The 26,807-nt window shown below is 40.6% G+C and overlaps 1 protein-coding gene across 1 annotated transcript in view; it reads right to left on the minus strand.

Annotated features, from left to right (window-relative positions):
• The window catches only part of SH3GL2 (SH3 domain containing GRB2 like 2, endophilin A1), a 227,630-nt gene that overhangs the window by 33,075 nt on the left and 167,748 nt on the right, over positions 1 to 26,807 (minus strand). Inside the window, exons 2-3 of the mRNA XM_040238489.1 lie at positions 25,280 to 25,348; positions 8,508 to 8,580 (exon numbers count right to left, since the gene is read on the minus strand). Coding sequence (XP_040094423.1) covers positions 8,508 to 8,580; positions 25,280 to 25,348 — 142 coding nt within the window. The remainder of the gene's footprint in view (positions 1 to 8,507; positions 8,581 to 25,279; positions 25,349 to 26,807) is intronic.

Consider the following 26,807-nt stretch of genomic DNA (forward strand, 5'->3'; position numbering starts at 1 on the left):
ACTGAACTGAACTGAACTGATGTGGGAAATGTAAGACATGGGAGTAAGAATGAAGGTTATCGGGATACTGAACAAACGAAAACTTATAAAGGTAAATATTTTGATAAGAACAATAAACAATAAGAACCAGCTTTTTGATACAATGTACAAAGAACAATCCTACACTCAGGCCACTTGAATTTTAGTTGCAGAGATAAGTCACACCTTACCAAGTAAATATAGAATAAAAGTTTAAATAGTAACAAGGGCCTTGAGAGAAAATAAAACAGGGAAATGGCTGAGAATGAAAATGTTTTAGACAAGAAGGTTGGAAAAGCCACACAAGTAAAATGATATCTGAGCAGAAACCTAAGTGAAGACTTTGGGAAGACCTGGAGACAAGAGGTTCAGGCAGGGGGTCTGGTGCAGTCTCAGGAATGAGGGTGCTAAGTACGTGGGAGGAGCAGCGCAAAGGCTGGGGATGGTGATGTGGATGGACTAAGACAGAAATTGGTAGGATTACAGGAAACGAAGTCAGATCATCGGATCCACTAACATACCACAAGGTTAGAGGATCATGTTATTCGATGTTATCTATGTTACCTTTCCATGTCATTCTAAATGGGGAACCACGGGAGAGATTTGCGGAGGGGACTCGAGTGAAGGTGTCATGACTACACTGGAGTGGCCTTGACTCAGACAGGGGACTCAGGGAATGCATCTAGAGGGACATTTAGGCTGGGGGAAGAAGGATGATTAAGACAACAGGGCTCACACATGGGGCAGGTGGGGCATTCCAGGAAGAAGAAACAGCCAGTGCCGAGTAATCTTTCGTAATCTGTCCTTATGCATTTTCATTATTTTTCAGGGTCAGGATTTAGAAAAGCTGAAACTCTGGCTGTGAGACTCAGTACAGACTCTTTATTCTTTAAGTGGAAGATGAATATATTCATTTGTGCACTTATTCAACAGACATGTTGAGGGCAAACAACACAGCAGGCACAATGCCAGGAGCCCTGAAAGACAAAATGATGAGCGTGACTTGGGTCCTGTCCTCCACAAAATACAGCAAATTCAATGTGTACTGGAGCCAAGCATTCGAAGGCATGCATGCCAGACAATACATGTACTGATTTTCAGCTCTACTGAGTAATCACTGTATTTATGCATCTTTGGAAAAAGATGACTAAGAGGGTAGCCCGTGGGGAAGAAATACAATAATTTGATGTAATAGCTTTCCAGGGATTAATCAGATATTTTTAAATTAATAGGGGTAACTTTTATTTCTACAGGCAAGATTCCACAAATGAGGTTTGAAATTATTATTAAGAAGTTCTGAATAGACGTTTAATGACTCTGACTTAATGTCCCAACCTCAGGCATGTGGAGAACCCTAGAATGTGTAGCACTCACAGGAAAAGCACTTCTCTAGAGAACCAAATCTCGACAGGGCATGACGTTTTTTCATGTTTCTACTGCTTTTAATCTACGCATCTTGGAAGCGTGTGCAGCACGATGACATCAGGGCCAGAATAACCTTTCAGTGCAAACTAAAAAGCTTTTCTGTCATCACCTCTCTGCTAAGGCTGGGAAGGAAACACAGGCAATCCGCATGCCTACTGTTCTATGTCATGGGAAGTTCTCCCCTACAGCGCCAGAAAATGGATTTGCAGAAAGCTGAGAAAAAATGGACATCAAATCAAAGATATCCTGATCCAAAATCAAGAGTCCTTTTGTCTTGGAAAAAGCAACCGTCAATACACATTAACCAAGAAACTAAATGTCAAACACACATCAAAGTAGAATACAGAGTTTGAATGGTGAACCATCTAGTCCTGTGCTGACCATTATTGAACCACTGGACACACTGGACTAAGAGCTCTGACATGTTGTTGTTCAGTTACTCAGCTGTGTCTGACTCTTTTGTGACCCCATGGACTGCAGCTTGCCAGGCTTCCCTATCCTTCATCATCTCTTGGAGCTTGCTCAATCTCATGTCCATAGAGTCGGTGATGCCATCCAGCCATCTGGTCCTCTGTTGTCCCCTTCTCCTTTTGCCTTTAATCTTTTCCAGTATCAGGGTCTTTTATAATGAGTCAGCTCTTCACATCAGGTGGCCAAAGTATTGGAGCTTCAGCTTCAGCATCAGTCCTTCCAATGAATATTCAGGATTGATTTCCTTTAGGATTGACTGGTTTGATCTCTTTGCAGTCCAAAGGACTCTCAAGAGTCTTCTCCAACACCACAGTTCAAAAGCATCAGTTCTTTGTTGCTCAGCCTTCTTTATTGTACAACTCTAACATCCATACATGATTATTGGAAAAAACCCCATAGTTTTGACTCTACAGACCTTTGTCAGCAAAGTAATGTCTCTGCTTTTTAATACGCTGTCTAGGTTGGTCACAGCTTTTCTTCCAAGCAGCAAGCATCTTTTCATTTCATGGCTGAAGTCACCATCTGCAGTGATTTTGGAGCCCAAGAAAATAGTCTCTCACTGTTTCCATTGTTTCCCCATCTATTTGCCATAAAGTAATGAGACTGGATACCATGATCTTAGGTTTTTGAACGTTGAGTTTTAAGCCAACTTTTTCACTCTCCTCTTTCACCTTCCTCAAGAGGTTCTTTAGTTCCTCTTCGCTTTCCTCCATAAGGGTGGTATCATCTGCATACCTGAGGTTATTGATATTTCTCCTGGCAATCTTCATTCCAGCTTACGTTTCATCCAGCCTGGCATTTTGCATGATGTACACTGCATATAAGTTAAACAAGCAGGGTGACAGTATATAGCCTTGACATACACCTTTTTCAATTTGGAACCAGTCCATTGTTCCATGTCTCGTTCTCCCTGTTGCTTCTTAACCTGCATACACGTTTCTCAGGAGACAGGTAATGTGGTCTGGTATCCCCATCTCTTTAAGAATTTTCCACAGTTTGTTGTGACCCACACATTCAAAGGCTTTCATTTCAGTTCACTCAGTCGTGTCCGACTCTTTGTGACCCCATGAATCGCAGCATGCCAGGCCTCCCTGTCCATCACCAACTCCTGGAGTTCACTCAAATTCACGTCCATCGAGTCCATGATGCCATCCAGCCAGTTCATCCTCTGTCGTCACCTTCTCCTCCTGCCCCCAATCCCTCCCAGCATCAGAGTCTTTTCCAATGAGTCAACTCTTCGCATGAGGTGGCCAAAGTACTGGAGTTTCAGCTTCAGCATCAGTCCTTCCAAAGAAATCCCAGGGCTGATCTTCAGAATGGACTGGTTGGATCTCCTTGCAGTCCAAGGGACTCTCAAGAGTCTTCTCCAACACCACAGTTCAAAAGCATCAATTCTTTGGCACTCAACTTTCTTCACAGTCCAACTCTCACATCCATACATGACCACTGGAAAAACCATAGCCTTGACTAGACGGACCTTTGTTGGCAAAGTAATGTCTCTGCTTTTCAATATGCTTCTAAGTTGGTCATAACTTTTCTTCCAAAGGAGTAAGCATCTTTTAATTTCATGGCTGCAATCACCATCTGCAGTGATTTTGGAGCCCCCCAAAATAAAGTCAGCCACTGTTTCCACTGTTTCCCCACCTATTTGCCATGAAGTGATGGGACCAGATGCCATGATCTTCGTTTTCTGAATGTTGAGCTTCAAAGGCTTTAGTGTAGTCAATGAAGCAGAAGATGTGTTTCTGGAATTCTCTTGCTTTTTCTATGATCCAACAGATGTTGGCAATTTGACATGTGGCTAGTCCAAAGGAGGGGCTTCCCAGTTGGCTAAGTGGTAGAGAATCTACCTGCCAGCACAGGAGACACAAGGAATATGGGTCCAATCCCTGGGTTGGGAAGATCCTCTGGAGAAGGAAATGACAACCCATTCCAGTATTCTTGCCTGGAGAAATACCCATGGACAGAAGAGTCTGGTGGGCTACAGTCCATGGGGTCACAAATAGCTGGACACAACCGAGTGACTGAGCATACAACTAAGCACTGTCCAAAAGGATATGTTCAGTATGTGTAAAACATATACCAAACTTCAAAACTTAGTATAAGAAAAAAAGTAAAATCTTCCAATGATTTTTAATATTAGTTAAAATTTAGGATATACCAGATTAAATAAAATATCATTAAAATCAATTTTACCTTTCCTTTTTACTTTTTTAATATGACTACTTAAAAAAAATATGACTACTAGAAAATTCAAATTACACATGTGGCTTGCATCTTATTTTTATTGGACATTGCTGATTTAGCATGCCTGCCACAGGTATCAGAATACTCACATAAGAAAATGGATTTATATTTTCTCTGATGATCCATATGCTTAGATATCATGAGAATAGGGCCTCACAGTCAGTAGACATACACAGGACTTTTTGAGTTCAAATTACTTCTTTTCTAAGCAGGTTGGGAATCTGTACTGGTTTACACTGTTCCTGTCAGAGTAATTTCACAGTCCAAGCTGGAAGACTTCACAGCTCTCTGTTCTCTGTCCTTTAAGCACTGCAGACCTGTGACCCTACTCGCCTGTCCTTACCTCATCAGTTAGCCACATTTCCAGGAGCAGTTAGCTGTGAAGGCCTCTGGGAAGCTCTCCTCCGAGTATATGTACCTTGTGCTATTAAGACTGTGAGTCTCAGAGGGCAGGGGCCCAAACATGGTTCTGTTATCTAACCCTACTATGTCGAGAACTGCATTGGTCTCTGTAAGAAAGTAAATGCATCTGATAAACTTGTTGGTTATGAGTAGAGCTGATGGTCTGGGGAAAGGAGTTTTTTCTTTCTCCCCTTTGTATTACAGCAGTTTTATCACATTAGCCACTGGCTATCAGCTGTGCTCCACGATTCATTTGTTCAAATAGTCCAGTGTCACGGGCTGCCTGGAACAGAGCTGGGTGCTGGGGATATGGGTGGGGAAGGGTGGGGGCGAGGGGTGGGAATAAGGCAGGCAGAGTCTTGTCTTCACTGGGGAGGACAAACCAAAGCACATATACACCACACAATTAGTCAGTGTGGCATGTGTCACCAGGGAAAAGCAGTGGGGATCATGAAAAGGTCACTGGCCTGGGAAGCTAATGTAGTCAGATGTCCAGGAAGACTTCTAAATGACCCTCTTGCTAAACCTGAGGGGCCTGTTTGCCTGGCAAGGTGGAGGAGAAAGGGGAGGCTGATTACATAGGGAGGGCCCTTTAAGCTTTGTTAAAAAAAAAAAAATGGTAAAGCACACAAAAAAGTCGGACCTGACAGAGTAGGAAAACAAAAACAAACTCCTAAAGGCAGAGAAAAGCCATCAAAGGCTTTTGTGCAAGACAATGGCATGAGCAGATCTGCCTTTTGAAATATCACTCTGGAGGTGGTCGAGAGCAGATGGGGGGCCTACACAGAGCACAGATACGGATGCACAAGAAGTAACCCACTCTCTTAGGTCGTCGTGTCAGCAGGAACTAAGTTTCAAGTCTATAACAGATGTGTGTGCCCAGAACCATAAGATCTGGAAGCCAGAATGCATTCTAGAGTATGAATCTAATACAAGATACTCTCAAAGTACCCTTAAAGTATTAATTTCCACAGATGGGCCTGTGCAGACAAACCTGTTACTTTGCATAAGCCTCTCTCCTGACCCCAACCTAATTGTTCTTATTCAAGACCAGAAGCCAGTGATCCACGTGGGATCCAGTGACCCAATTCCTGGGGTCACAGAGAGGCTTAGTGATCAAAGCATTCATTCAACAACACAAGTTTGGGAATGTTCTGCTCTTCTGTGCCCAAGGACCGGGGACCTCTGGTGGCGGCTGCATTCTTGTGTCCTCTTTGTAAGGACCCTGGGTCTGAGCAAGTGTCCTAGATCAGCCCCCTTGTCCAGGAGCTCCAGCTAAGGTCTGCTCTCAGGGCAAGAAATTCATGGAGGAACTAAGTCATATCTCTTATAAGCCAATTAAACACATTAAATTCTATAGAATGGGCATATGGAATTTTGTTTTGTTCTGGATCCTTTTAGATGACATTTATATCAACCTGTCACTGCCTGGTGATGACCTTAATTGTCCTCCTTGGGGTCAGATGTCATTTCATTTTTAAATAGCCATTCTCAATATGTTGGTAGATAATAAGCACATTCAAGATTCTATTAAAAATAAATCATTTCTACAAATTCAAATCTCCCCCAATTACCTCTTCCTGTTATCTTTTTTATTAAAATAAAAATAAGCCTCAACCCCACAGTATGTTCCCTTTCTGGATTTCTGTCATATCCACTTTGAAAGACCCTCTGCATCTTAACAAAGAACTCATTCTTCTCAGAAGCAAGACTGTGCAATGAAATGTTCCTGGGCTCAGGGAGCAGTCAGACCTGGGTTCCAGCCCTGGTTACATCCCTTCTTAGGTGTGTGACTTTGGTAAAGTTTCTTAAGTTCTCTGGCCCTTGTTTTTTCCTGAAGAAAGTTTGGCTAGCCTACTAAAACAGTTTTCTAGACCTGCCATAACAAACTGCCACAAGCTGTGTGGCTTAAAATGACAGAAATTTACTTTCTTACACTTCAAAAAGCTGGAGATCAAGGTGTGAGCACGGCTGGTTCTTTCTGAGGCTCTCTGGAAGACCCCTTCCTCACCACTGCCAACTCTGGTGGCTCCTGACATCACTTGATAATCTTGACCTCTGTCTTCATAGGGCCTTTGGTCTTGTGTCTCTCTGTTTGTTTGTTTTTTCTTCTTATAAGGACACCAGTTGTTGGATTTAGGGCTCATTATAACTCAAGAATGAGTTCATCTCAAGATCATTAACTGATTCTATCTCAAAATATGCTATTTTCAAATAAAGTCACATTTGGAGATTCTGGGTTACCTTGGATTTTGAGGAACATCCTATTCAATATAGCACACCTCCCTACACCGAATTCCACTATACCCAGGAAAACAGACTAAGGATCTGTGTTCATGGATTTTTAGCCTCTTTCCTCCAATATGAATTGTTCAACTGTGTTTGCTTTTTATATCAGAAAATTACAGAGAAGACAATGTATATAACTAGCAACATTCTGAAAATGCACTAATGCTGAATAAATACTATATTTTCCCTCCTCTTGCTTATATTTAATCTTAATACAACAACAGTAAGATCAAGTAATCGTAACACCATTTATGGGTATATCCTGGGAAATGAGAGAATACTTTGAGGTCCTATTCAAAGATAAAGACAAAAAATGCCCTGCCCTAAACAATGACTTCTACGGTAAGACAGGGCAAGCAATTCTCACTTCAGAACTGACCTACATCACAGCTGTTTAAATACTAAGGAACATATGACATCTAAGAGAGGCCCTGCAACTCTGTGGAATACAGAGGGCATGACAAAGGCTCTAGGTAAAAATGAGAAACTTCATTTTTGTTATTAATTACCTAATTTGCCAACCATCTGGTCCATTATCTATTAAATGCCATAGCGTTACATTTACTTCTATATTTTCATGGCTTTTCATTTACTTCTGTATTTTTTTTCTCAAATAATCTCATTCCTGATATAGTTTAAAAATCATTGAGAATGTTATTCCCATAATTTGTTCATCTTCAAAACACTGAAAGCTGAGTGAAAGCTGCAGGCAGCAGCAAGAGGTGGTAGAAAGCCCATCAGCACTGACTGTACTGGTCCACCTCTGCTTATTTCAGGCGTTTCCTTTTCTTTTCTCTCACCCACTAGTACTCAGTATCCAGACACTGGGTCTAACAGTGCACCTCCCTGAGCACCATCAAAAACATAGAAATTTTGACCTGGAGCTCCCAAAGAAACGAGTTTCAAGATAAGCAGCTTTCCCAATATTCATACATTTCATTTAAATATATTCAACCTTGCTTCAAGTTTCTATACTCTGCAGTTAGGAACTGCTTTACAGGAAGAGTGGTGAGGAGGTCTATCACATAAAGCTGCTTTGCTCTGTTACACTGTGTGCTCTGGGAGATCACTCCTTGTCTGCTTGGATCTTGTTTTCAAGGTACAGCTCCAACATGTCTATTATAATTCCCTTCTCTTAAGAGTGTAACAGGTTAGTAAGAACAAACGCTGACTGACAAAGTGCTTGGAGAAAAATCAGGGCAAAGAATAGCCCTCCACAGACTTCAGTGGTGTGTATGAATAAAAACCCTCTGTATTTTAAAAAAGCTGTTCAGTTTTCCTACTTTTTCACACCACTGGTACCTTACTATGTTTCATCTGAAAATTCTCCCTAAAGTTCTTCCTTAAAATCCCTTTCACATGAAAGTTCAGTTATTACCAGCTTGCAGCCACCCTGACATCATGTGCCACCCACACTGTCCACACAACATTGTTAATTACACTCTAGTCAGATAAATTATCACAGAAGCTTCCAGTTACTTCAGTGTGAGTCTGAAAAAGCCCTCCCTCCCCAGTCAAAACGTTCCACCTGAAGACACTGGACCTCCAGAAGGGAGGACCGAGCATGCAGAAGTGCACCAAAGATAGCATGTGTACCAAAGAGTAACTAGAAGGTCCCTGGAGGGATGCCATGAATGCAGAAAATGGCCCCTTACCTGGATTGGGTTGAAGGTACTCAATTGTTTTCGTCATTATTTCCATCACAGCCCTGCTGGTGACATCCACTTTCTGAAATGACAAAACAAATTTCTAAATCAAGCAAATTATTAGCTTTAGAAACAAAGTTTTTTGCTTGAGCATATACCCAACCACTGATGGTTCAACAGAGCAATGATGAGTCCTGCAGTGGAAGGTGAGGGGCTCACAGAGCTGTCAGAAAAAGCCAGACCACTGGCTTTGCATTCAGCTGTGTTCCATCAAGATTTGGGAAGTCCATTTAGCCAGAGAGGAAGCTGGAAAACATGTTTCAAAATATAGTACATTATCTCCTGGTGAAATAAGGCAAATACAGCCACCTTTCACTGTACATTGTCTGAGGTGGTCACTGAGAATGGTTCACTATTCACTTGGTGTAGGAAACCCCACAGAATCTTGCTCATCCAGAGATTCAAATCTTTAAGAACACTGCTGAAGCTGGCCAGGCCATGGAGGGTATGCATATCCAAACAGCCACCAAGTCTCTGAAGGATGTCACTTTACAGAAGCAATGCATGCCATTCCACCATTACAGTGCTGGAGTTGGCTGATGTGTCCAGGTCAAAGAGTGGGGCTGGACAAGGGACCAAAATACAGTGACTTTTTGCCTCACCTTCCCAAAAATTCAGGGAGCAATGTTACTCCCTGTTAAGGGTTTTGAGGTAGAGTCCCTGGCACTGAGCACATCCCAAGTGAAGAGAATCAAAGATGGGGCCTGGACTTTCAGAGCTCATGGACGGATTAATCCCTACACGAGACCTCCCTGCCATACTGAGATGACCCCTACTGAAAAAGAGCAAATTGCTCCTCAACCTGAAAAGGAGGTAACACAGAAGGAAAAGATGGGCCCAGAAGAAACTGAAGAAAGAAAAACACATGACCCAGGAATAAATTCAGCATAAAATAAACATAAATTTAAAAAAAAAATAAGGTAGATAGTAGTCTCTTATGATCCTTTGTGTTTCTGTTGTCTGTTATGATTTCTCCGTTTTCATTTCTAATTTTGTTGATTTGACTTTTCTCCCCTTTTTTTTTTGATGAGTCTGCCTAATGGTTTGTCTATTTCATTTATCTTCTCAAAGAACCAGCTTTTAGTTTTGTTGATTTTTGCTATAGTCTTCTTTGTTTCTTTTTCACTTATTTCTGCTCTGATTTTTATGATTTCTTTCCTTCTGCTAACTTTGGGGTTCTTCATTTCTTCTTTTTCTAGTTGCTTTAGGTGTAAAGTTAGGTAATTTATTTGACTTTTCTCTTGTTTCTTGAGGTAAGCTTGTATTGCTATGAACCTTCTCAGCACTGCTTTTACTGAATCCCATAGGTTTGGGCCTGTCGTGTTTTCATTTTCATTTGTTTCTATGCATATTTTTATTTCCTTTTTGACTATATGATAATAAAATGGACAACTTAGAAGAAATAGATGAAATCTTAGAAAAGCATAACCTTCCAAAACTGAACCAGGAAGAAATAGAAAATCTTAACAGACCCACCACAAGCACAGAAACTGAAACTGTAATTGAAAATCTTCCAACAAAAAAAAGCCCAGGACCAGATGGCTTCACAGGTGAATTATACCAAAAATTTAGAGAAGAGCTAAGACCTATCCTACTTAAACTCTTCCAGAAAATTGCAGAGGAAGGTAAACTGCCAAACTCATTCTATGAGGCCAACATCACCCTAATACCAAAACCAGACAAAGATGCCACAAAAAAGAAAACTACAGGCCAATATCACTGATGAACATAGATGCAAAAATTCTCAACAAAATTCTAGCAAACAGAACCCAACAACATATTAAAAACAACATATTAAAAAAATGACCAAGTGGGCTTTATCCCAGGGATGCAAGGATTCTTCACTCTTCACAAATCAATCAATTTTATAACAAACTGAAAGATAAAAATCATGTGATTATTTCAATAGATGCAGAGAAAGCCTTTGACAAAATTCAACACCTACGTATGATAAAAACTCCCTAGAAAGCAGGAATAGAAGGAACATACCTCAACATAATAAAAGCCATATATGATAAACCCACAACAAACATTATCCTCAATGGTGAAAAATTGAAAGCATTTCCCCTAAAGTCAGGAACAAGACAAGGGTGCCCACACTCACCCCTACTATTCAACATAGTTTTGGAAGTCTTAGCCATAGCAATCAGGGAAGAAAAAGAAATAAAAGGAATCCAGATTGGAAAAAAGGAAGTAAAACTCTCACTGACTGTAGATGACATGATCCTCTACATAGAAAACCCTAAAGACTCCATCAGAAAATTACTAGAGCTAATCAATGAACATAGTAAAGTTGAAGGATACAAAATTAATACACAGAAATCCCTTGCATTCCTATACACTAACAATGAGAAAACAGAGAAATTAAGAAAACAAGCCCATTCATCATTGCAATGAAAAGAATAAAATTCTTAGGAACAAATCTACCTAAAGAAACAAAAGACCTATATAGAGAAAACTATAAAACACTGATGAAAGAAATCAAAGAGGACACAAATAGATGGAAAAATATACCATGTTCATGGATTGGAAGAATCAATACAGTGAAAATGAGTATACTACCCAAAGCCATCTAGAGATTTAATGCAATCTCTATCAAGCTACCAATGGTATTTTTCACAGAACTAGAACAAATAATTTCATAATTTGTATGGAAACACAAAAAACCTCAAATAGCCAAAGCAATCTTGAGAAAGAAGAATGGAACTGTTGGAATCAAGCTGCCTTACTTCAGACTATACTACAAAGCTACAGTCATCAAGGCAGTATGGTACTGGCACAATGACAGAAATAATAGATTAATGGAACAAGATAGAAAGCCCAGAGATAAATCCACACACCTGTGGACACATTATCTTTGACAAAGGAGGCAAAAATATACAATGGAGAAAAGACAATCTCTTTAACAAGTGGTGCTGGGAAAACTTGTCAACCACTTGTAAAAGAAAGAAACTAGAACACTTTCTACCACCATAAACAAAAGTGAAGAAGAACTGAAGAGGCTCTTGATGAAAGTGTAAGAGGAGAGTGATAAGGTTGGTTTAAAACCCAACATTCAGAAAACTAAGATCATGGCAAATAGATGGGGAAACAATGGAAACGGTGACAGATTTTACTTTGGGGGCTCCAAAATCACTGCAGATGGTGACTGCAGCCATGAAATTAAAAGATGCTTGCTCCTTGGAAGAAACGCTATGACCAACCTAGACAGCATGTTAAAAAGCAGAGATGTTACTTTGCCAACAAAGGTCCATCTAGTCAAAGCTATGGTTTTCCCAGTAGTCATGTATGGAAGTTAGAGTTGGACTATAAAGAAAGCTGAGCGCTGAAGAATTAATGCTTTTGAACTGTGGTGTTGCAGAAAACTCTTGAGAGTCCCTTGGACTGCAAGGAGATCCAACCAGTCAATCCTAAAGGTAATCAGTCTTGAATATTCATTGGAAGGACTGACACACTGAAGCTTTGAAGCTCCAATATTTTGACCACCTGATGCAAAGAACTGACTCATTTGAAAAGACCCTGATGCTGGAAAAGATTGAAGGTGGGAGGAGAAGGGGATGACAGAGGATAAGATGGTTGAATGGCATCACCAGCTTGATGGACATGAATTTGGGTAAGCTCTGGGAGTTGGTGATGGACAGGGAAGACTGGCATGCTGCGGTCAATGGAGTCACAAAGAGTTGGACATGACTGAGCAACTGAACTGAACTGAACACAAAAATAAACTCAAAATGGAATAAATATCTACATGTAAGACCAGAAACTATAAAACTCCTAGAGGAAAACATAGGCAGAACACTGTCTGACATAAATCACAGCAAAATCCTCTATGACCCTCCTACCAGAGTGATGAAAATAAAAGCAGAAATAAACAAATGGGACCTAATTAAACTTAAAAGCTTTTGCACAATGAAGGAAACCATAAGCAGGTGAAAAGACAGCCTTCAGAATGGGAGAAAATAAGAGCACATGAAGCAACTGATATGGAATCTCAAAAATATACAAGCAGCTCATGCAGCTCAATTCCAGAAAAATAAATGACCCAATTTAAAAAAATGGGCCAAAGAACTAAACAGACATTTCTCCAAAGAAGACATACAGATGGCTAACAAACACATGAAAAGATGCTCAACAACTCATTATCAGAGAAATGCAAATCAAAACCACAATGAGGTACCATCTCACGCTGGTCAGAATGGCTGCTATCAAAATGTCTACAAAGAATAAATGCTGGAGAGGGTGTAGAGAAAAGGGAACCCTCTTGCACTGTTGGTGGGAATGCAGACTAGTACAGCCACAATGGAGAACATTGTGGAGATTCCTTAAAAAACTGGAAATAGAACTGCCATATGACCCAGCAATCCCACTGCTGGGCATACACACCGAGGAAACCAGAATTGAAAGAGATACATTTACTCCAGTGTTCATCGCAGCACTGTTTACAATAGCTAGGACATGGAAGCAACCCAGATGTTCATCAGCAGATGAATGGATAAGAAAGTTGTGGTATATATACACAATGGACCATTACTCAGCCATTAAAAAGAATACATTTGAGTCAGTTCTAATGAGGTGAATAAAACTGGAGCCTATTATACCGAGCGAAGTAAGTCAGAAAGAAAAACACCAATACAGTATACTAACGCATATATATGGAATTTAGAAAAATGGTAATGATGACCCTATATGTGAGACAGCAAAAGAGACACAGATATAAAAAAGAGATTTTGGGGCTCTGTGGGAGAAGGCGAGGGTGGGATGATTTGAGAGAATAGCATTGAAACATGTATATTACCATATGTGAAACAGATCACCAATCCAAATTCAAGGCATGAAACAGGGCACTTAAAGCCAGTGCACTGGGAAAATCCAGAAGGATGGGATGGGGAGGGAGGTGGGAGGGGTTTTCAGGATGGGGGGACACATGGCTGTTTCATGTCAATGTAGGACAAAAGCCACCACAATATTGTAAAGTAATTAGCCTCCAATTAAATTAATTTTTTAAATAAAGAATGAAAAAAAAGGTTGAACTATGAATCCTACTTTTTCCCAGAGGCATTCACTGGATGTCAACAGAGGGCCAGGCATGGTGGTAGATTTCACTGCTCTAAAGAAAGAAAAATGAAACATCAACTTTTTGCTCAAGTAAGAGAAGGAAAGTTTTAATTTAACTTCCGAGAACATTGCAAGTTCTTGAACTTTGGGCTAATTGTAAAGAAAAAAATCTTGGTCCTACAGTCTATCCTTGGGAAATTCTGAATGGTCAGTATTTGTACTCAGCAGGTCACCATGCCTTCTCTCTGTTGCACCGTTCTCCCCCACATGGATAGCAGTGCAGGGAGGCCCTCTGTATACTCCTCCATGAAATTCTCTTCTTATCAGCTCACATGGTTCAGTCTACAGGGTAAATGACTACTGAAAATGAGTGCATCCTCCTATCCAAGGTAAGAACATAGAATACATTGAGTATGAAGGAAAAGAATTGATTTTCTGATGGTAGAATACCAGGTATCAAGTTCACAAGAACTTCATTGTTTTGAGTTCAAGGGCTCCATCCTCATTCAAAATTTTTCCATAACTTACCATATCTATAAAGTCAACCTTTCAAAGGTAAGGTAAAGCCTCCTTCTCTTTTATAATCAGAAACCAAACCATAACCTGAAGGTTTTATTTTTCAGCTTTGTTTTTCAATATTCAATCATTTCCACTATCACTTCAGTGGTAGTCAGATTACTGAGTTTTAAAGAGTTTGTAACTACTGTGATTAATAGAGGAAAACAACTTTTTCTTATGCCATCATTATGGTATCAAATTACCATAAAAAACACTCCTATTTTAGAGATGTCTGTCCATGTGTATATTATGTACCACATCCTTTTAGCTAACTTGAGTTTTTAACACATCTTAGATTTGAGTATGTGGCTAAGTAGTATTTTATTCTGCAGTAAGTAGTGGTCCCCTGGAATTGTACAGTGCAAGACTTGTGTGGCTATACACAGAGGTCTTGAAAGTATTATCAACCAACCACTATGCACTCGATGTCATGAAAATGAAGTCAAAGGGTGTGTGCAGAAAAAAAAAAAAAAAAAAGGCGGAAAGTCTAGGCTACGGTGTGTGACAGGATGAAAACACATATTTTCTGCTGGCTATAGGGCAGAGCTTAAGGTATCTGATGGCAAATGTATTCAAATGACCTGTGTGGTTATGATGGGAATGAAAAGAGTTCCAAAGGTTAAGGTTTCTAAGGGAGAGTGCCAGAAGGTCTAAATTGGCCAATTGTTTTCCTGAAAGTGAAAGCATAGGCACATATTCCTCTAATCTTTTTATTTCAGTCTTTTCAATACGAAGATTTTAGCAACTCTCAATACATTAGGAGGTTCCTCCTCCACTATCCAGCCTTGTAATTTACAACTGTGGGTAGGGAGAGAAAGAACTTCCTCAACCCTCTTACTCACTATCACATTTTCCTTCATGCTGCAACAAGGGTTGGAAAACTATGGCCAGCAGGCCAAATCTGGGCTGTTATCTGTCAATTTTTTTTTTTTTAATGGTTGGAACAATTCAAAAGAAAACTATTTTGCTGCATATAATAACTATGTGAAATTCAAATTTGAGTGTCCTTGATTAAATTTTATTGGAATGCAGCCATGCTCCTTCATTTAAGCACCATCAGTGACTGCTTTTCCTCTTCAGCAGCAGAGGTGAGGAGCCACAAGAGACTGCAAACGCCCTCTGGCTCGAAGCCCAATGTATGTACAGAAAATGTTTGCTGCTCCTGTGCTGAGGTTCTATTGTACTTTCACAAAGGCATGCCATGCTGAATCTACGGATGCCCATCATTCCACCAGCTCCCTCAGTCTTCAGAGACAAGATGCAAGAGAACTGAAAAGCACCAGATTGACTAGAACAGGGCCTTTGTTTTGAGGCACCTAAAAATGACCTGCCCTCATTGGAAAAGGAACAGTCAGCGTTTTCTGAACACAAATGGCTGCATAGGTGAAAAACGCAGCATTTTTCGTGGACTAACAAAAGGACTGAAAGATATGACTTCATATCATCAAACAACATTATATCAGATTATACAGCATTATACCAGATGATGTCACAGGGGACACAGTAGCAGAATTTAAGGACCAAAAAAATGGACACCTTAAAATGCAACACAGTTTGTGGGTCCTGTGATCAATACTATATGGAGGAATTAGGCATCCACTTGGACATGGGGTAAGTTACAGTGTTTACACAAAAGAAATGTTAAAATATTATATGAAACATGAAAAGTATTTCAAATTCTTAATTTTTCTGTCACTGAAGTTAAGAAAATGTACCTATAAAGAATGTACACACACCCACTTAAAGTTCTAAGGACCTAAAGGAGAACACATAACTAAACAAGCCACAGAAACCTGATGAAAACGGCATCCTGGGAAAGTCTGTCTGGCAGTGAGATGCAGGCTGGTCCATTAAGGGGGTGTCTTAATAGTTCCCTCCTGACTTGGAAGAATTAGTGTACCTTCCCCAGACTGCTGTGCTTTACAGCAGTTACCTTATGTATTCGGAAAGCCTGATTAATAAACTGTGTGCTCACAACAAAAATAAACAGTGCATTAGGCCAAGACTGCCCCAACATAAATTTTTTTTTTTTTTTTTTTTGCTTCTTAGGCATTTACCTTTAACGAACATTGGCTTGGGAATATGTGGAAAACACTTAAGTGAGAAGAAGCTAAGTTTCAGGATAAGCATAAAAATATCTTTAAGCTCATCGTATTTGTGGCTCCCACCCATCCTTAATTCTGTACCAGGGAATGAGTATCTCAGTACAGTAATCCACACCTTCTCCTTTAACACCACCATGAAGACATTCACATATATGACAGGTACACTCAGGGATGTGTAAAACCCTGAGCATGCTTGCTGGGACTCTACTCCTTTCCCTTCCATTTGAGATCTATCACTAGAATCCAAGTAAGAAGGACATTATTAAAAATGACACTACTGGTGGTGGTTTAGTCACTAAGTCGTGTCCAACTCTTGTACCCCGTGGACTGTAGCCCACCAGGCTCCTCTGTCCATGGGATTTCCCAGGCAAGAATACTGGTGTGAGTTACCATTGCCTTCTCCAGAGGATCTTCCTGACCCAGGGATCAAACCTGGGTCTCCTGCGTTGCAGGCAGACCTTTAACAGCTGAGCCACCAAGGAGCCCCAGATGACACTATTACTAACAAATTCCTTGCCATACCACCCAACGGAGATGGCAAATAGAGTGTTTCATACAGAATACGGGAACTGTGGGTTTAGCCACAGTGATGGAGAATTCAGTAATTCCCAAGGCTTTTTATTTAAAAAGTTCTGACAGCAGTAAGTTCTTTCTTCTGTTAAGCCTGAGTCTGTTTTCCTATAGCTTCTACTCATCAACGCTAGTCTACCACGTGGGGTTTAATAGAAGGATCTAGCCCCTCTCCACCCAATAACTAATTATACATGGAGATAATGGCCATGGACCTTCTCCTATAGACCATCTCCACAGCCTGCTCTGCAAACAATACACTTTCTCACTCTCATAAGGGATGACAATCGCTCCATTCTTTCCCAAATCTGCTTGTTTTCAAACTTGAGGCTACCCTTATATGTATGGCTGAGTGAGTCTCTTTGCTGTTGTCCTAAAACTATCACAATATTGTTAATTGGCTATACTCCAATATAAGGGCTTCACTAGTAGCTCGGTGGTAAAAAATCCGCCTGAGATGCAGAAGATGCCATGGGTTCAATCCCTTGGTCGGGAAGATCCCCTGGAGGAAGGCGTAGCAACCCACTCCAGGATTCTTGCTTTGGAGAATCCCATGGACAGAGGAGCTGGCAGGCTACAGTCCACAGGGCTGCACAGAATCAGACGTGACTGTAGTGACTGAGCATGCACTCCAACATAAAATAAAAAGCTTTAAAAATACTTGAGGCTGCCCCTTCAGATAAATTCCATTGTTGTTAAAAATGGTCTATAGCAATGCTTTCAACTTGAGGACTCCTGGTCTTGATAGCTTTATCTTGGCCCCCAAGATGGTAGCTACACTTTGTCTTTGGATCCCAGACAAGCCCCCAAGATGATAGTGATAAGATATCCTGATACCCTGTCTTGGGATCTCGGATGAGCCCTCAAGATGATAGCTATACTTTGTCTTGGGATCCCAAATGAGCCTCCAAGATGATAGTGATAGCTATACCTTGTCCTAGGATCCTGGATGAGGCCCAAAGATGATGACTTATGGTGAATGGTGCTGCCAGATTCATGGTCTCCAAAGCAGAAGATTTAACTCCAGGACCAAAGACAATCTCAGTCACTCAGTGCTTTGTGTAGATTTTTATTTAAAGTGAAAGTGACAGAAAAGCTTCTGACATAGACATCCGAAGGAGGTAGGAGAGTACCTGCCTTGCTTGTTTAAGTAGAACATTATATACTTTTCTGCTAGTTGCTAAGAACAGAAAAAAATATCTTAAGGCTGTAAAAATTTTGCCCATACCCTTTCCCATAACATACATCCTGGGATGACATCAGCACAAGATTAGCCAGAAGGAACAGATTATCCCAGAGCTCAAGGCTGTGGAAGTTCTACCCAGACCTTCTCCCATAACATACATTATGAGCTCAAAAAGAGCATGTTCTTGAGCAAGAGATACTGCTGGCTAAGAGGCCTATGTGAAATAGGCCTTTCAAAATAATGTGAAAAAGAAAGAATGTTCACCTCCTTCTGAAAGGAACCTTAGGCTTGGACTCCTTATCAACCTGCCTAAGTTAATTTTTCAGTTTCAACAGCAGGGATTTCCTATGATACTTTTCAGGCTGCAAAAGGAGACACTGTATTCCTTGGCTTGGACTTTTCCATAACTCATGTGCCCAGAAACAAGAGAAAATTTTGGAATTTAGCTCAGGTGCCCTCTCCTCTAGAAACGTTCCACTGATCTACCCAGTATGAGTTAGGTCTTCCATGAAAATACTTCCCAAAACACCGAGCACCATGTCTTGTAAGACACTCATCTCTGTGCCTATTTCTTCTATCAAAACTGAAAGCTCCTTGAAGGCAGGAACTGTACCTTAATCATCTTTGTATTCCTGGTGTCCAGCAGCATGCCTGTCACATGGAAGCATTTATAGATATTTCATGCGAATTAATGAACACAGTCACACACACACACACAGAATCACTGCAGCAACGGATGTATATCTGTGAGGAAACCAGAGGTCCCTTAAATTCCAGCACTTCCTCTTGTTAGGGTAAGCACATTCACTGACACCACACATCCTGGACAGGCACTACAGTAACCACTTGCATGAGTTATTTTACATGACAGGAGCTCCTCTGTAAGGAACATAGATCTAACAAGCCATTACCAACCAGAAGAATTTGGGAAACATCAAAAGGTGGTCCTACCACCTCCCAGATTCCTTCTCACCGGCATCCATCTTGGCTGAGCAATGCACGCACATCCAGGAAGGACCCTGAGTCAGAATGATTGGCAAAAGATAACCTGAAAGCTAAACTCATCGCCGTAAAACCTGAGATTGTGAGCCATGTGGCAGAGCAGTTACCCTGGGTTCCCTGACCCTACTTCTCTCTGCCCGGGCACCCTTCCCAATAAAGTCTCTTGCTTTGTCAGCTTGTGTGTCTCCTTGGACAATTCATTTCCAAGTGTTAGACAAGAGCCCACTCTTGGGCCTTGGAAGGCATTCCCCTTCCTGCAACACTCTTGCCAAAAAATCTGAAGCTTTTCAAAGAAAAAAATCCACACAGTGGATTTTTTAGGAATCCACACAATGTTGGAGGAAGCTTGTAAGCAGCAGATACTATTGAAAACTAACGAAGAAACAATTCCATGTGAGGCAGCTATGGAGAGGACAGAAATGGTGATAGCAGGGTTCCTGCAGAGACAGTACAATGGAAGGATTCCACCCAGTCAGCTCCTCAAGGGGAAGGCTACAAGGGCTAAGAGGTACACAGGTAATTTTACTGCATCTCAGCAGGACAGTGGTCAGAGTGGCTTTTTAAAAAAATTTTATTTATTTAATTGGAGGCTAATTACTTTACAATATTGTAGTGGTTTTTGCCATACATCAACATGAATCCACCATGGGTGTACATGTGTTCCCCATCCTGAACCTGCCTCCCAACTCCCTCCCCATCCCATCCCTCAGGGTCATCCCAGGGCACCGGCCCTGAGCACCCTGTCTCATGCATCGAACCTGGACTGGCAATTTGTTTCACATATGATATTATACATGTTTCAATGCCATTCTCCCAAATCATCCCACCCTCGCCCTCTCCCACAGAGTCCAAAAGACTGTTCTCTTTTGCTGTCTCACATACAGGGTTATTGTTACCATCTTTCTAAATTCCATATATATAGGTTAGTATACTGTACTGGTGTTTTTCTTTCTGACTTACTTCACTCTGTATAATAGGCTCCAGTTTCATCCACCTCATTAGAACCGATTCAAATGCATTCTTTTTAGTGGCTGAGTAATACTCCATTGTGTATATGTACGATAGCTTTCTTATCCATTCGTCTGCTGATGGTCATCCAGGTTGCTTTCATGTCCTGGTTATTGTAAACAGTACTGCAATGAACATTAGGGAACATGTGTCTCTTTCAATTCTGGTTTCCTCTGTGTGTATGCCCATCAGTGGGATTGCTGGGAAACTAGGAATACCCACTTCTCTTTCCAGTAGTCTTGCTTGATGCAAACCTCTAATCTATCTCATTTTGTTGTCTAATTGCACCCCTGGGAACACAGCTGAACAAAGGTTCTCTATTCTAAATGCTTGATGAACAGAAAACCAACCATGGAGAGGTGATTCTTCAGCAGGCTTGGAAACACTGAATAAAAATCTTTCTTTGAGTAATAAACACATTAACAGAAGGCACAGTTTGGAAGTCTAAATCTAAAGCATATGTTTTCCAATTACCACATAAGTCTCTACCTTTAATGTGAATTTTAACATGAGTGGAGAGTGCAAAACTTGGCACAGAACCACAGATAAGGCAAAAGATAAGTGGAATAAAGTAGAATTAAATGATTTCCACACCTCACTTAAATCTAAATCTCTTGATTTACCTAGTTATAAGTCCAAAACAAAACCACATGTGTGTTCTTCAATCAACAAAACTTCATTACAGGAATACTTAGATTTTGAAATAAAAACTTCAGAAACTCATTATATCCTAGGAAATAGGAGAAATAAGCATTACCTGGTGGCTCAAACAGTAAAGAATCTGCCTGCAATGCAGGAGATCTGGGTTCAATCCCTGGGTTGGGAAGATCCCCTGGAGAAGGAAATGGCAACCCTCTCCAATACACTTGCCTGGAAAATTCCATGGACAGAAGAGCCTGGTGGGTTACAGTCCATGGGGTTGCAAAGAGTTGGTCACAACTGAGTGACTAACTTTCCTTTTTCAGACTTAGAGGGACATCTGTGGGTCTTTGTCTGAAGCAGAATATTTATAAGATGTTCTTTTATTTCTATTACGTTGCAAGACTGGTATGGATTCAAGGCCTTAATTAGTCATTCAGTTATAAAGTCTATTCTCCAAATTTCTTCTTTTTAGTCTCATTTTTAAGAAACAGAAAGCTAGTCTCAGCTTTGGCAGTGGGCTACCGAGCTTATTGCCTTATGTCCTGGCAGAGGCTGAAAGCAGGACTCCAATTCTGATTCCTTCGTCCTAAATTCCTAAATATAATACCTGCCAAACCAGTCATTAATGACAGAGCTCTGACCGGGTGGCATATTATACATTCCCTCCAGGGTGGGGGAGGAGGGGAAGGAGACATCAAAGGATAAGAGGGGTGAAGGAAGACTGGGTGTAGACAAGATTGGTGCAAATTAACAGACCCATGGGGCTGCTGATAAAGACGGGTATGGAACTCCAATAAAAATGGTGAAGGAGGAGTCAAAGCCAGGTTATTCTGAGCATGTGTGTCAGATTCTAGAGCCCCAGACGCTATAAAAGAAGGATGGGTAGAATTCTGTTTCAAAAACTTTGAACAGCAGTGGCCTGGCTTTGGCTGAAGGTCAGGTGATATTTCAAACCGTCCAGAGATGAGAAATAGAGACCAATGCAGACTTCAGTCCAATGGAAGCAAGTGGATGTCAGGCATTCAGTGTAAAAGGCTGGCTTCCCAGACTTCAGGTCAGGGCTCAGGACTCTCATATTAAATATCCTATCAGAAGGATCCTTATTCTATCAGTGAGTTCAGCTCAGTTCAGTCGCTCAGTCATGTCCGACTCTTTGCAACCCCATGAATCACAGCACACCAGGACTCCCTGTCCATCACCAACTCCCAGAGTTCACTCAAACTCACGTCCATCGAGTCGGTGATGCCATCCAGCCATCTCATACTCTGTTGTCCCCTTCTCCTCCTGCCCCAATCCCTCCCAGCATCAGAGTCTTTTCCAATGAGTCAACTCTTCGCATGAGGTAGCCAACGTATTGGAGTTTCAGCTTTAGCATTAGTCCTTCCAATGAACACCCAGGACTGATCTCCTTTAAGATGGACTGGTTGGATCTCCTTGCAGTCCAAGGGACTCTCAAGAGTCTTCTCCAACACCACAGTTCAAAAGCATCAATTCTTCAGCGCTCAGCCTTCTTCACAGTCCAACTCTCACATCCATACATGACCACAGGAAACACCATAGCCTTGACTAGATGGACCTTTGTTGGCAAAGTAATATCTCTGATTTTGAATATGCTATCTAGGTTGGTCATAACTTTCCTTCCAAGGAGTAAGTGTCTTTTAATTTCATGGATGCAATCACCATCTGCAGTGGTTTTGGAGCCCCCCAAAATAAAGTCTAACACTGTTTCCACTGTTTCCCCATCTATTTCCCATGAAGTGATGGGACCGGATGCCATGATCTTTGTTTTCTGAATGTTGAGCTTTAAGCCAACTTTTTCACTCTCCTCTTTCACTTTCATTAAGAGGTTTTTTAGTTCCTCTTCACTTTTCTGCCATAAGGGTGGTGTCATTTGCATATCTGAGGTTATTTATATTTCTCCCCACAATCTTGATTCCAGCTTGTGCTTCTTCCAGTCCAGCGTTTCTCATGATGTACTCTGCATATAAGTTAAATAAGCAGGGTGACAATATACAGCCTTGACCTACTCCTTTGCCTATTTGGAACCAGTCTGTTGTTCTGTGTCCAGTTCTAACTGTTGCTTCCTGACCTGCATACAGAGTTCTCAAGAGGCAGGTCAGGGGGTCTGGTATTCCTATCTCTTTCAGAATTTTCCACAGTTTATTGTGATCCACACAGTCAAAGGATTTGGCATAGTCAATACAGCAGAAGTAGATGTTTCTCTGGAACTCTCTTGTTTTTTCCATGATGCAGCAGTTGTTGGCAATTTGAGCTCTGGTTCCTCTGCCTTTTCTAAAACCACCTTGAATATCTGGAAGTTCACGGTTCACGTACTGCTGAAGCCCGGCTTGGAGAATTTTGAGCATTACTTTACTAGCATGTGAGATGAGTGCAATTGTGCAGTAGTTTGAGCATTCTTTGGCATTGCCTTTCTTTGGGATTGGGACGAAAACTGACCTTTTCCAGTCCTGTGGCCACTGCTGAGTTTTCCAAATTTGCTGGCATATTGAGTATAGCACTTTCACAGCATCATCTTTCAGGATTTGAAATAGCTCCACTGGAATTCCATCACCTCCACTAGCTTTGTTCGTAGTGATGCTTTCTAAGGCCCACTTGACTTCACATTCCTGGATGTCTAGCTCTAGGTGACTGATCACACCATTGTGATTATCCAGGTCGTGAAGATCTTTTTTGTACAGTTCTTCTGTGTATTCTTGCCACCTCTTCTTAATATCTTCTGCTTCTGTTAGGTCCCCACCGTTTCTGTCCTTTATCGCGCCCATCTTTGCATGAAATGTTCCCTTGGTATCTCTGATTTTCTTGAAGAGATCTCTAGTCTTTCCCATTCTGTTCTTTTCCTCTATTTCTTTGCATTGATTGCTGAGGAAGGCTTTCTTATCTCTTCTTGCTATTCTTTGGAACTCTGCATTCAGATGCTTATATCTTTCCTTTTCTCCTTTGCTTTTTGCCTCTCTTCTTTTCACAGCTATATGTAAGGCCTCCTCAGACAGCCATTTTGCTTTTTTGCATATCTTTTCCATGGGGATGGTCTTGATTCCTGTCTCCTGTACAATGTCATGAACCTCCGTCCATAGTTCATCAGGCACTTTGTCTCTCAGATCTGTCTATCAGTGAGGTCCACCTCAAAAACTTGGCCAGAAATACCAGCTATTTAGCTGGTTTATCTAAACACTGAATAGTCTATTTCACAAGACTCTGGTCTCTGGGTAACTCATCTTTTCTTCAGGAACTCCAGTGTGTCCAGTCCTCTCTTGCTTGCTGTTTCCTTTACTAGAAACACATTAGGCTCTGCTTATTCTTGCTTATTCTTTATATCCTCACTTAAATATCAGGAAAGTCTTCCCTGACCACTCTATGTGGGTGAGTTTCCTCCATTCCAAGCTTCTCTAGTGCCAAGTTTCATTACCCTTGCCAATTGGACAATAAATGTCTGAAGTCTGTTTTCCCCACTAGATTATGAATTTAATTCAGTCAGGAACCTTATCTATCCTGTTTACTAATGTATCCCACAAGCCTGCCTCAAAGGAGGTACAAAACAAAAATTTGTTTTGTTCATCAATGAACTCTTCAGAACAAAAACTGAAAAAGTCAGGGCAGAAAGCATCTATGAATTTTCTACTTGATGCTTCATGCAGAAAGCAAAAATATTAATGGTAAAACTGAGGTGGCCCACTGGAACTGATATAGACTAAGTAAAAAATGTGGTTTCTGGGTATCAAGGGCTTTTGACATTCTCTCTGTTCAAGTACCCGGTTTGGATTCCCAGATCCTTTACTCATTCACAATTTAACATCTAAAATAATTAATTGCATGATGTAATATCCATTCTCCATTATAAGCCTATGTATTGCTTTCAATGAACCGTCTCAAAATGAAAGAAAAGCAAAAGGGAAAATATGGCACCTGTCACAAGAAAAATGAAAAGACGTATTTTGTTCACCATCTCCACTCTCACTTGTTGAGCATCTGCTCTTTTAAGGAAAAATGTTACATGATTTATATTATTTTTCATCCTTAATAAATCTCTGAAGAATGAACTTGTATTCTCCTTTTACATTTATGAGAATACAGAGGCCCAGAGCAATACCCTGACTTGTGTAACAAGCAGTGTAGGTGGAACTCAGGCCAAGAGCAGACAGGCTCACAACTACATTCACTGCACCCGCTGATTCTTGCTGGCACAGTCCCCTCAGGGAAGTTCTCGAAAGCTAGAGAGTGACTCAAACTCTCCCCAAAACATCTGATACATCATTCCCCACCTCCTCTTCTTTTTGTACCAGCCCAGTCCAATTCAAACACCAGCTCCATATTGTCCTTATTTGGAAAAGTGATGATAAAATCCATTATGACATTTCACCTTCATGGATGCTTTGTTCTCAGGATAGTAAAAAAAAAAGAACAAAGGCACCTTACATTTTCTGTTTTATAATAGTCACTAAAAAGAGAGTACTTTTAAGAGTAACTTTTGCATTCTCAGGTACCAGTGGAGAACAGCTTCCCCTTTCTTCTCTCCCTTCTCCCCTTAGTATGCTGGGAGATTTCACGTCAAGGAAATCTAAGTGATGAAGACTCACCCTCTCCATCTCTTTGAAGTCATCATCTAGCTTGGTTCCTTCAGCTCCTCCAACCTTCTCACTCACTTTCTGTAGAAAATAACCAAAAAAAGAAAAAGGAATTATTATAAATAAATTTTCTTTTAAAAATATGTGTCACAAGTTTTAAGTGCTTTGACAAATATCATCAAATATAACATCACAACTATTCTCTGACATGGGTAGGCAGTCCCATTTTCACAGGAGGCAACTGAGTATCAGAGGATATGAATAATTTACCAAAATCCACGCATCTGGTAGATACTGAAGCAGGAATCCAAAGCTGTGTCTTCTGATTTCAACGCTAGTGCTCTTTCTATTATATAAATCATCATACTATCAAATCACTAACATTTTCCTTTTGAAAGTTCCAAGGAACAATAACATCATACAATAATCATTTCCCTCTGATAATGGATCTAAAATGCTGCCTAGGTAGAAAATTACTGCATCTTCAACCTATTGTTCAATGGGCTATTGAACAGATAATCACAAACATCTATCAAACTGGTGAAAAATACCAGCCTAACTGATCTTCAGATAAAGAGACTTAAATAGTTATCTTGTAAATCTCCCTGTAGCTGTCCATATCCTTATATACATAAGATAAATTGTGTGTAAAGATGTTGAGGGTATTTCTTTGCTACCCAGTCAATTCCTATTATCATACATTCTATGTTCATCAGTTTACATATGCAAAGGTATATTTTCTACTTGTAGAATTCACATTCATTAAAAAATTAGATATTCTATTCTGTTTTGAAATAAAGATCAAATTAAGTCTAGTAAAAATTACAAAGGAATCACAAGAAAAACATTTCATTTTCATTAAAAACAGGAAATATTAAATACTAATGACACCAGAATGTCATTTCTCTTAAAATAACTGTAAAGGTAGTTAGATACTTTTTACTAAGATGTCACTGTGCTACATAAAGTTATCACATACACATACTGAAGTATAAGTTTTCATTCTTTTAATAGCCACTGTGTTGAGGGTCTTTGCAGAAGATCCCCACCATGGTCAGACCTGCAGCAACCTTAGTAACAACTGGGTCATCCAAGTAAGCTTGTTTTACCTCCTTCCAAAAGGGCCCTGGGATACATGGCTCACTTTCTCACCTTGGAAGCTCTGATATCCCCTTATTGAGGGCTGAGGTATAGTGCTTGCATTCCTCTTCTTTAACTCTTGTGTTCTGCCACCAGAAAATCAAGAGCCTGAATTCTTTCACCACTCTGGCCCAGATTTCGCTTCAACAGCAGTAACAGAAGGAATATGCTGTGATGAAAGATCATGGCATGGACTGCAGTGGCACACCATGTTGTTATGCAAATTAATTGGTATAAAATATAAAAACTCCTGTCTGAACCTATCAGACATGCAATATATCTTAGTTCCCTTCTCTCACCAATAAACTGCATCTGCTGGGCTTCCCTGGTCTGCTTAAAAATCCTGGTCTTTTCTATCAGTTTATTTAACTGCTATTTAATACCTTAAGAAGAATCTAAC

The sequence above is a fragment of the Oryx dammah genome, unplaced genomic scaffold (genome assembly GCF_014754425.2).
Source record: "Oryx dammah isolate SB20612 unplaced genomic scaffold, SCBI_Odam_1.1 HiC_scaffold_1, whole genome shotgun sequence".
Lineage (NCBI taxonomy): Eukaryota > Metazoa > Chordata > Mammalia > Artiodactyla > Bovidae > Oryx > Oryx dammah.